Raw genomic sequence first — 12,391 nt, 5'->3', positions numbered from 1 at the left:
GGAGGCAGCAGCATCAGTACTGCCTCCTCCTCCCCCACCTGATGCGCTGCTGCACCGCCCCTGACAGGGCATGATTTATCACGAAAGCCGGGTCACTTCTGGGCTGGAACAGGCTCCAAACCCCGGGGGCGACTCGGCATTTGCAATGTGAAAGAGGTGTGACTTACTGAGGTAGACACTGAAAAAGATGAAAGGAGTAGTCGTATTGTCTCCTACCGGAAATATATGGAATACTTACGGATGAGACAGTGCATGTCATGGGAATAGCGGGAGTTGTCAGGGATGGTGAAATTCCCATCACATATAGACACCTGGCTCTCTCCAAACGGAAGGGTGAAAAAACAAAGCTTGTATAGCAGACACCCCAGGGCCTGAGAGGAAAGAAATACAGGATGAGATTTGTCACAAACACCATACAGGAGGTCACGCAGCCCTGCCATGACTGCCAAAGCAATGATCAAGAAGATACAAGTGTCAGACTGTAAACTCAGAAGCAATGTATAAGTGCAGTACATTGTGTGTAAATCATGCACCATTTGTAAAGTGCTTGAAATAAAAAGAAAGTGCTATTTAGGATAAAGCCCAAATAGCTTGCAATCTATTCACAAGCACCCTGCCCTCATCCAACTTAAACTCATTCACCTGGTTAATTCCCTCATTCTGGGACTATAAACTACACTACAAGCAAAGATCTCTGACTGAAAAGGGCAGCATGTAATCTTGTCTGGACAGTTTTCCTGCTATTGGACTGCAATTTATATCCAGAATACAGAACTGCAGCACAATGCCTAAAAAAAAATCAATAGTATTCCTATTAATAGTCATCTTGAAACACTAGAAACATTTCTATACTTACTATGAAGCATATGGGTATGGAAGGGGGTCACATTCTGCTCTTCTCTGTAGCTTGTTCTACACAGCAGTGGAACCGGGAGGCAGCATCTAGTTTCTACCAGTGAACCTTCTAATTACTAATGCTTACTATGCAATCCTAATGCTTACTTGCAATAATAGGATTAAGGGATCTATGACCATTTCTGTTTTCATGTTGCAAACTAATCCAAAGTGTGCTACCGAAAGGAGAGCTTTTGCCCAGACTGCATCACCTTAAAAGCTTCTCATTGGCTGTATGGCTTGATTTGACAAAAATAAAGTACTACAATAAAGTACGGCAATCAAATACTACATACTGTAGATTTATGCCTACCAAACAGACAACCCACACAAGCTGGGGGAAATCCTTGGGATAGTTGTTGTGTGAGAGCAATGGTATTGTGTTATAGTGATGAAAGTCAGAATTTGGGAGATCCACAGGACAATAGTACATTGCATAAACAACCTATATGCAAAAAAGTAGTTGTGTTTAACAAACCCAGATATCAGCCTCGGCAGTGATGACTTTGCCGCTGTAAAGATTCACCATCTCTGGGGCCCGATAAGAAAGCGTGGTGTACCTGAAATAGAGTACATTGGTATTTAAATAGGTGGAATCATTATTCAGCACTTGATCAATTAAAAGAGAATATAGTTAGCAGCCTGCAAGACCTAACCAATCCATCACCCATCTCTATTGAGCGCTTTCAATATGGACCCTTGGTACATTTTTCTTTCTAACAGTGCACACACACACACACACACACTGAGAATTCTACTATTTTTCGAAATCAAATGCTTTTAGCTGCATTCAATGCAGATTTCATCCCGATGCGTGATGTTTAGTGGAATTAAAGAGAAAAATAGTTTTGCCAGGCAAGACTATATACAGGTTAAGTATCCCTTATGCGAAACGCTCGGGACCACGAGCATTCCGGATAAGGGATTCTTACTGTTTTGGGATTTTTTGTTTACATACTTACCTGTCCCCTGATGGGTCCCCGATGGTCCCTCGGCGTCCATGGAGTCCTCTGGCATCCATGGAAGGCCTTCAGCTTAATCTCCAGCGGTCCCACGAGTGCTTTGCGTGAATTCCCTGGCGCACCGGTGACGTCACCGGCGCGCCTGGAAACTCGCGCAATGCACTCCTGGGACTGCTGGAGACGCCGGAGATGAAGCTGAAGGCCTGCCGTGGATGCCGAGGGACTAGGTAAGTATAAAAAAAGGGTCAGGGAGGGGGGGGGGGGAATTGAACTATTCCAAAAAAACAAAAAAAACATGGTTTTTGGAATAATTCGGATAACGGATATCTGGATACGGGATACTCAACCTGTAGTAGAAATCTAATTGAATGCCAGATCGAATCAAAATCATATCAATATAACTGGTTGTCTCAGAGATAACAATTAACGAGCTTCACTGTGAAGACCGGAGACTTAAAACAGACAGCAACAGAGCAAAGATATCCAAAGCTTTCAAAATCCATCACTGAATATCTATGCTGAGCTCAGTTACCCAAGGTTCCAAGAATAAAGTAACACATATTGGGCCTAATTCAACATCATTCAGAATGGGGCAAATTTGCGCCCGTTGCGATGTTTGGGGGCAAGCGCGTATTTGCGCATGTGCAGACTCCGGCAACAAACGGTTTCGGCAAGTTACACACTCGCCGGGCTGTTTGTTGCGGAAGAGAGGGCCAGGGGTGGTGACGCGCCGATCGGTAAGCATCACCCCCATTTTTCTGACCAGGCTGCTATTTTGTGGAGTTTGTGTAGCTTTTCTGTGAAGGGCTGATATAAAATGCTCTGTGATATGTAGATGTTTCAGTAGAGGCAGAAAAAGACATAAGGGCACCTGCATATAGCGGTTTATATATCAATTATCTCCTCCATTCTGTTTTTTATTTTACCATACGTACTTTTTAATCTCATCCTCCACAGCGCTCACACCTTCAGTCTGTGGGTTCTGACATTTGTTGGTTGCACTTCCAAAGTCACACAGGACATAGTGACCACGATCATGCAGTAAGATATTTTCCACCTGCAAATACACAAATACGTTTTTGAGGGTCACAAATAACAGGGTGAACCACACATCGAGGGGTGTCAAAATGTCACCAGGTTTAGCCAAAAAAGCGGAATGCAAGAAAACAGAATGCGTCCAGGATTTGGCTACAGACAAGCCTACATATAAAGATCAATTATTTAGGAAATAATAGTGAGAGACATCTGGGTTCCTTGTTTTTTAGACACACCAAGAATTTCCATGTCCCACCCTAACCCTCATCTACAGCAGACAGATTTATAAAGGGATTGTCTCAGCATTAGAATTCATATTTCTCTGCTGTCAAAACAACCATGTTCTCATTACTTATAGAATTACCCCTATACAAGGTTTAGCAGATTAGAGTACATGATAACAAAACAGCAATACAGGTATCGGATACACACATTTCCAGTATCTGATAAACACAGTGCCTATGGCGGTCTATTCATGTAATGGTAAAAAGAGAGAAGTGAGACAGTGGAAAAGTTGCCCATAGCAACCAACAGGGCCGGGTTAAAGGTTCCAGGTGCCCTAGGCCAATACATATGTAACTTCCTTGTAACGCTGCTAAGCACACGTGTATGGGCCCTCAGGGACTCACCATTCATACTGCCCATGTGCATGTAACCAAGGTTAAACAACTGGCATGTAGGATCTAATGCTTGTGGTGTGTGAAGGAGGCTTTGGCTTTAGGCTGCCCAGCTGGCGCTGTACCACAATGTACATAAAGTAATGGTTCCAATAGTAAGTTACATTGGTACAGCCATCTGGCAGTCCCCTTAAGAACTTTACCCTCCCACAGTACATGGGATGGGTGATAGCCAACAAGCATGGTATAAATTAGGCCTTATAGTATTCCTCAGCTGTCATCTGCAAGGCGTGACAGACAATCACAAGTTTTTTTTACTCTCTGGTATGATGCTCGTTTTTTCTGCACTTTGTACTTAAGAGTTTAGATTGAACTTCTGGGAACACTGGGGGAAATTTACTAAGATGTGTATTCTACTTCACATGTGATGTTGCTATGGGAAACCAATCCGATCCTGTCCTAGAGGGTGCTAAATAGGGATTTCCGGGATTGGCTTCCCTATTTTAAAAAAACTGCCCCGGCCGCCCGCATATTTACATACCTGGACGGGTGCGGCCAGGATCCGGGAGGTGTGGCAGGATTTATGAGGCTGTAACAGTGGGGAACAAGTGGGGAGTGGTGCGACTGAAGTAAATGCGGCCGTGTCCGGGAGAGGTGGTGCAGCTCTCTGGCCTGTGCAGCGTGTCCGGGAGAGGTGGTGCAGCTCTCTGGCCTGTGCAGCGTGATTACTGACATTGTGTTACGCTACGCAGAGCCGGCGTCGGAAGAAGCAGGGCAGCATCTGACTAGGAGCTCAGATGCTGGCAGGCATTAGACGGCACATGCGCCGTCTAATCCCAAAATCCAGGGTTTGGAACCTCCAATCCCGGGATTGAAATCCCGGGGAATTTGGGGGCAAATCCCGGGATCCCGCCAATCCCGATCCCGGGATTGGCCACCCTAGTGCTAAATAAATAAGAAGTAGATTCTGATTTGTTGCCCGTAGCAACATCACATGTGAAGTAGAATACATATCTTCGTAAATTCCCCCCTATGTGTGATAGCCTCACAATCCAAGTGCTGTTCCTCAATACTACACTATTTTGATACTTTTGGTCCAATTCACGTCCAATACAGAGTAGATGCTCTATTTGTCAATGGTTATCAGTAATTAAGCTGCTGTCATGGAGAACCCTTTGAAAGAGGCACGAAAGGCCTACAGATAAGCCTACATACTTTTTTTCTGGTGCGTACATATTGCTGTGCACAATGAGTGCCTCAAGCCAGTCACTATTCCTAAATACCTTCATTTCACACACACACACACACACACACACACACACACTTTATTATATACAGGGATTAGCATGAATTTAGTGATCTACTAAGAGGTTTCAACCATGAGGCAGTCATACTCCTAAAGTATATTAAATTAAATCAAATGTTAATGGACACCAAAACAGTTTAAACAAATCATCAATAACACCACAAATCCTGCTCATCTGAGCACTAACTATAGAACTGCAATCATCCGTACCTCATGCAGGGTCTCCGGCAATTACGTGACTTAAAACCTACATAACCACATGATGGATCTCGGAACCCTGCCATCCATCCATACATACATACATACATACATACCCAAATACACTTCTATGTGTGTATTCTAAACAACGCACATTAGAACAGTAGCTATATCCATGTTATGACTAATCTAATGGGTTTCTGCAGCCTATCGGAGTAGACAGTTTATACATTAGCCTTTGCAAATACACATGACTGAGCATACATGACCTACTCCGCACAGCGGGCTGGATAACAAAAGGTGGGCTGGTTATATAACAACATTATTTACTAACATTCACCAACACTGTTGCTATTCTCAGAGAGCCCCCTGACCTCCAACACTGCGATGTGTGGACTACATCATATGCACGATACGGAACTGTTACCTGTTCTTTGTACTTCTGGTATTTCTATATTGCTTTGTTCCCAATTGGAATGTGCAGCTGCTGTATAAACGGTTCATATTACTAAATAGACAGGATGCAGAAGAGCAAATACAGAAGCCCAAACCAAGCAATTATTAACTTGTACTGGGCATATTAAAGTTTATGCTGGTTCGTTATTATGGATATGGAATGTTAGTGAATCTCGCCAATTAATGCGTTTTACAATACATCCCATTTGTATACCCAGAAATGGTTAAAAAAAGTGTATTTATTAGTCTCCGCATTAGTTAGAAAGCATGAACAGATACTATTTCTGCAAATTTCATACACATTTGAGAACATCTGGTCATAATGTTTTTCACAGCAATATCCCTACAACTATTATATAGATTATAATAGATATATATTCTGCTGTTCTACGGTATAAAATGCAGCCCTATTGGTTATCGCCAACAAGACAAGACCCTATTTCATCCTTCCCTGCTCCAACATGCCCTCGGCTCTTACTGCTGCATGTCCTCTTTATAACCTACTAGATTATGTTTTATGCTTTTCATGTTGCGCTGATGACCTAGTTTGTTTTGGTTATCTTATACAGTGATGCCCCCAGTATGTATTCCAAGTTTGCCCGTTTGCCTGTTTTGTCTTATGTAATTGTTGTTGTGCGTGTTGTCCTCACCACTCTGCATCTCTTTGGATTTATTGGGTACATCATTAAACAATAATAACAAGCTTAGGGGGGTATCCTATCATCTGCGGTGCTTCTTTATCCCCAATCCCACACGTTTCGCATAGATTGCAGGCCTATTTTCAGACACTAATTGGATACCGCGATCATTAAATCGCAATATCCAGCCTTTTTAATTGGCTGAAATGGCACTGGGGCTATTGGCCAGTACGCCGAGTTATTGATCAAATTTAAATGCATCCAATAGAATATAACACTAATCTATTTCTACTAAAATATTAAACCTCTTGTGCATCAGTATGGGCTGCAAGGTTTGTTTTAGAAGGTACTTATGTAAATATAGTATCACTAATTGAGTAAACAGCCACAGGCAGGGAGTCCAGGAACCAAGGAACGGTCGCCGGTCCCGGTGCCCTCTAGCGTCCTTTTCCTTACAGAATGCTCTTTCTGCACTCCCCAGGCACCTCTAATTATTGATTTGTTTACGTCTGTTTGGAGATTTGTTGTGCAGGTTTATAATTAGGCAGCCCTTCGCCAACAACAAGCATTTATTAAACCAGGCCGATGGCAGCATGTGTACATGTATGTATAGCAGCACCTGGTGTTGCACTATAATGAAAAGAAAAAAAAGAGACTTAAAAAATGTATTACTTAATAAAAAAAAAGAGCCACCCTGAAAATGTAGCAATATTAACGATAATTACACTGATGTTTCTCCATTGAGGATTTGTAACGATTGCATTTGTTTCATAGCCAGTCTCTGGATCGCTTCTGTATTCTCTTTCCAAATAACGCTGCCAGCGATGAGTCCAATTAATATTTATGTGCCACTATTATTATGTTGTAGAACCTTCTAATTTTCTATTCATTATAATGTTAGTGAGAATATAATTAATGTACTCTTCACCCCAGGCCAAGAAATAGGACATCCGAGTAATTATAAAATACCATGCTGAAAAGCACAGGTTAGAACTAAAAATAACATCATCATATGGGGCAATATACTATGGGTGAAATTTAATAGGATGAGATTCAGAATGTGAGAGATTTGGTAAGTTTTTTTAAAGCGGCAATCATTTACACTAGTTTGATTTGGCAGTGTAAATGATTGCCGTTTTTTCCCAAAAAAATGTAGATTTCTTATTAAATCTCTCACTTTCTGAATCTCTCATCCTATTAAATTTCACCCACTATTTGTAGATATTGTATAAGAGACAAAAAATGCTTCCCAAAACTGTTCACATGGATAAAGACTGGCAGTTCCCCATATGGGATACTGATGAAAATGAGGTCAGTCCCCAGGTGGTATAGGACACAGGTGGTATAGGACACAGGTGGTATAGGACACAGCTTCCCTATATGCTTTGCTTGACTCTAGTATAGGTAGGTGAGGTAGTGGTACACGAGGGACTTACTTGGCCTCCGTACTGCCAGTGTGCCATTTAATGCTGCAAGCCGAGAACAGGGCCGGATATATAATATTAATTTACTATCCCAGCGAGCAGATCCCGCTGTGGAACACTAAAAATAATGTGGCTGGATAAACCTTGGTATTCTGTCTGATGAAGTCCTTCGCAAAGTTTAACTTGACCGATAACAGATAACAGTCGCTTACATTATAAGGTTACATGCAATATCAAACAGTAGTCTGCAATCTATACATATGATATCCCATAATAGGACATGATGCCTTTTCAAAAAAAGGTCTAGCAGAAATCTGCTGAAACAACTGGGAGGAAGTTCGACATTTCCCCCACCATGACCTACTTGTGTTACTGATACATGGAAAGGGAGACATGAAAAGTGCCCTATACTGACTGATTGCAGTAAAACAGTCCAGAGCGTCACAATTTGTGTCACTATCACATTTCAAGCAGGCAGAAAGCCGATCCAAGCCTGTAGCACTGACAGAGAGTAAAGGATTAATGAATTAATCCACCACAGATGTGACCTGTTAATCTCCTGGAGAGACGACAGTGTTCAGGGTTTAGAAGTGGTAAATAAAGGGAATTAAGTAGCAAAAGAAAAAAAAACTACAGGAAGAACTGACTGACTGATGGAGAGAAAATGACAGAAGCACAACAGCTTATCTGCACACATGCGTGTGCACGCGCACACACACACGCACACAACACACACAACACACACTGTAAGGGGAAGATCCTATTAGCAGTGGTGAATCACCACTGCTAATGGGTTCGGCCACGACTATCCTTTTAGCCTTGATGCCGGTGTTCCTTCTCCTGATACCTGCTGTTATTGGGTGAAGAATAATCTTCGATAAGCAGCCGTCGGAACCTAGGATAATACATAGGATGGGGGACGTCTAACCAATCCCATGATTTTTCGCCTGATTGTGGGTTCATTTTTCAGACGATAAAACAGACACTAATACCCCTTTTACACCAGCCTATATAAACCAGGTTTTTGCATGGGAGCAGACAAAAACCCAGGTTTGCAGGCAGTGTAAACACTCTCATTTGAAACGACACGGGTCGTGAGAACTTACATTTCAACCCGGGAAGCGACCAGGGTTGAAAACGGGTTCAACCCAGCTCACTGTGCAGTTTAAATGGATTATCTGGGTCAATGCGACCTGGGAACCATTCACTGCAATGCAATAGCGGGAGATGCTCTTATCTCCCAGCGCCGGCACAGGACCCGCTGCCGGTGATGTCACCCACCCAGCATTATGTGGGGAAGGGCGGTGTAAAATGGATCACACTCCGAGTCGCACCCGGGTTGGAGCCAGGTACAAAATTACGGGTGTGACCCGGCCTGTAGGTGTAAAAGGGGTATAAATTGATACCATGATGATGACCATCGGTCATCAATAGTTATATCGGTCCATTTTTATCAGCTGAAGCAGTATCGGGAATAACAGGTTATCCCCCTAAGAGAGACAAAACACAAATACAATTATGATAAGTGAAGTTGGGTATGAAATATCAGTGCTCAGCAAGCGGACGTTCAGAATCCTGATGGTTTGCAACCCTAAGGCTGGATACACACCAGACTGACATTGGTAGACCTGCCACTGCAACACCCAAGCAAGGTACACGTACACTCCTAATGATCGGACGCTTGCTGCCTCGGTCAGGACATCTAGTAAAACGAGCATTTGAATATCAAAGTAAAAAGGGGTGTGACCAGCGCTGGGTTTCACTGATTGAACATTATAATTGACCGCTGTGTGAATCACAAAATCACATTTATTGTATATCAATTAAAACGCAATGCTATAACTGACCAATATCAATAGACACTATACAACTGTAAAAATGATTGTCAGAGTACTCAGATCCTTCATAGTGTATATGTGGGTGGAGGTGTAAAACACAGCTGCAGTTCTGCTCAGTGGGTTACAGATGAGGAGCGCAGGGGTTCTAGACACCGACCACAAATTAAGATAAGAATAATGTGTCTGGTGATTAAAGATACCCGCACTGAAGGCCTGTCTGCGTACAGGGGACTTTGTATGTATCACGTACCATGTTATCCTCTTGCTCTATACTCAGTACATTTTTAAAGAATATTTTGTATACAAAGGAAAATTGCAAAAATAAAGATTGAATTGAAAAAAAAATTTCATCGTAACTTCAAACACCACGTTTTCAGTGGAGGTAGAAATGTGCAGGAGTATAAAAACCAATATAATTAATCTGGACTAATTCACCAGCATTAATATTTTTGTTACCAAATAGATCAGGGCTGGGCAATTGCGGCCCTCCAGATGTTAATGAACTACACATACCAGCATGCCTTGCATCAGTTTCAGCATGGCCACATAGCAAAACGAATGCAAAGCATCCTGGGATGTGTAGTTCATCAACATCTGGAGGGCCGCAATTGCCCAGCCCTGAAATAGATGATATTGGTCCATCTGGATATGTCTGTGTTGGCAAGGAGTCCACGGAAAGATGGCTGTATATCGGCGACAGCTTGAATGAGACGCCAGACTGGATACGGCAATAATGTAAAACAAGTTGTATGTTCCACACGTTTCAATGTGGAAAACCCACAACTTCCTCAAGAGTACAGAAACCATTGTGTACCCAGCACAAATCTCTCTTCCTAACCCAAAACCTCCCCATAGTGCCTAACCTTAACCCCAATAATAACCATTGTGATTCTGACAGTCGGGACACTGAGCACTGGTATATTGACTATATGACCAAGAAAAGACATACAGATAAAACACACAGGATCAAAAGCAAGACACGCACACAACACTAAGCAACAATTTAGAGAAAGCGGCTTCCAGCAAGTCACAGCACCTGTACATCATGAAGCAGGAGTAACACATACCTTCAGATCCCGGTGGATGATGGGACTTTTGCACTGATGGAGACGAGCCACCGCTTCACATGTGTCACAAAAGATCTGCAGGACCTCGTTCTCGGTGAATCCAGTCTGCAAACGCTGGTTCATTAGATTTACTACTTGTCCCCCTGTGGACAGCACAAGATTCATTATTGTGGAGCTTAACACCCAAGCGCAGCCAAGAGAAAAACATAGACAACGATTTCTACATACCATCAGTGTCATAGAGAATGCTGTGTAGGAACAGAACCTACTGTGCTGATTAAGAGCACGGAAATTCATGACAAACATGCATTTGCTGTATTGTAACTCTTCATACATGCATTCAGATGGAGTTGCACTCAGATATACAAGTGTCACATACCAAACAAATCAAAGAATAGGACGTCTGATGACTTTTTAAAGACACTTGCAGATACTGCCTACACGCTGACTTGACACAGATATAATGGTGTCCAGCAATGAACGCTGAGACAAAGTAGTGTATGCGGAGACTGTATACTTTCTGAAATGCACCATAAAATTAATTCTGCGGCTTTATCAATGACATTTTTTTTTTTTTTATGATAACAAATGAAAGTACAAGGCAGATGTCAGTGGGACCCAAAGAGAGCTACAATAGTACATTATGGTACAAAGGGGCAGATGTATTAAGCCTTAACAAGAGATAAATTCAAGGGTGATAAGGAGAGATAAACGTCCAGCCAATCAGCTCCTTACTGCCATGTTACAGGCTGTGTTTGAAAAAAGTTAGTAAGGAGCTGATTGGCTGGACGTTTATCTCTCCTTATCACCCTTGCATTTATCTCTTGTTAAGGCTTAATACATCTGCCCCAAAGTATGAGTTACAGTATCTGGACACCTAGACCCTCTTGTGATGCTGTACTTACGTGCCTGCACATGCCTGGGATGTGTCGGACATGCCCACGCTGGATTTGAGACACTGGTAAGAAGCACATGCCGGAACTCAAACACAGATCGCAATGTTGGCGTATTGTATGTCGGGGAGTCTTAGGGTTCGGCTACAGGGGAAGGGGTGAGGTATAGGGGAGGTTAGACTGCATACTTGCCTACTTTTGAAAACTAGTTTCAGGGAGATTATAGTTGGTAGTAGGATTTTGAAAAGCACCCCATTGAGGGGGCGTGTCATTCTCCACCCAAAGGGTGTGTCTAGTTCCATATAAGGAGAAACTGTGATAAGAGATTGTGAATGTGGCACCTAGAAGCGTGGCTGTGTACTGCTACATCTGAGAGGAATCTTTTATAATGACTTATATCCAAATGTAGATGAGTCCCAGAGCAGTTAGTAAGGGATACTATACTTGGTAAAGTGCTGGGAAATGGTGCTGATGATTCAATGTAAATGTATCTGTTTCTCATTCCTTTTTCCCCCCAAATATGTAACAGTGTAATGTGGGCTAGGTGACATGAGGGAGATTGCTAGACTAATGAGGGAGATTGCTGCTATTTCAGGGAGTCTCCTGCAGATTGCAGGAGGGTAGGCAGCTATGGGTTAGAGCAGGGCTGGGCAACACCGGCCCTCCAGATGTTGATGAACTACACATCCCAGGATGCTTTGCATTAGTTTTGCTATGTGGCCATGCTGAAACTGATGCAAGGCATGCTGGGATGTGTAGTTCATCAACATCTGGAGGGCCGGTGTTGCCCAGCCCTGGGTTAGAGCCAGGATGTGGGGGGGAGGGGGGGTTTAGGCACTAAGGGGTGAGAGTTAGAAAGGCTGTGGGGCTGTAAGGGTTAGGCTACAGGCATGGAGGGTTAGGGGGCATAAGGTGTGTGTGTGTCAGTATGCTTACCAAGCAGGTGTTGGGATTGTACACATCGGGATGCAGGGATCTCGTACCCAACCCATAGACTAAAATCTTCTCCCCACTCTTGACACAAGTTTCACAAAAGAACACAGAGTCGCTTATGCAAGTGTAG

At 42.9% G+C, this 12,391-nt stretch overlaps 1 protein-coding gene across 9 annotated transcripts in view; it reads right to left on the bottom strand.

Annotated features, from left to right (window-relative positions):
- AAK1 (AP2 associated kinase 1) overlaps window positions 1-12,391 on the bottom strand; it is a 99,606-nt gene that overhangs the window by 49,922 nt on the left and 37,293 nt on the right. For all 9 annotated transcript variants that reach the window (XM_083184550.1, XM_083184551.1, XM_083184547.1 and 6 more), the window contains exons 5-8: window positions 10,436-10,578; window positions 2,792-2,913; window positions 1,373-1,454; window positions 239-371 (exon numbers count right to left, since the gene is read on the bottom strand). In XM_083184550.1, the coding sequence (XP_083040676.1) occupies window positions 239-371; window positions 1,373-1,454; window positions 2,792-2,913; window positions 10,436-10,578 (480 nt within the window). The remainder of the gene's footprint in view (window positions 1-238; window positions 372-1,372; window positions 1,455-2,791; window positions 2,914-10,435; window positions 10,579-12,391) is intronic.

This window comes from Crinia signifera, chromosome 4 (assembly GCF_055691185.1).
Source record: "Crinia signifera chromosome 4, ASM5569118v1, whole genome shotgun sequence".
In the NCBI taxonomy this organism is placed as follows: domain Eukaryota; kingdom Metazoa; phylum Chordata; class Amphibia; order Anura; family Myobatrachidae; genus Crinia; species Crinia signifera.
Note: the sequence above shows the minus strand (reverse complement) of the source record. Positions and strands in the feature narration are given on the sequence as shown.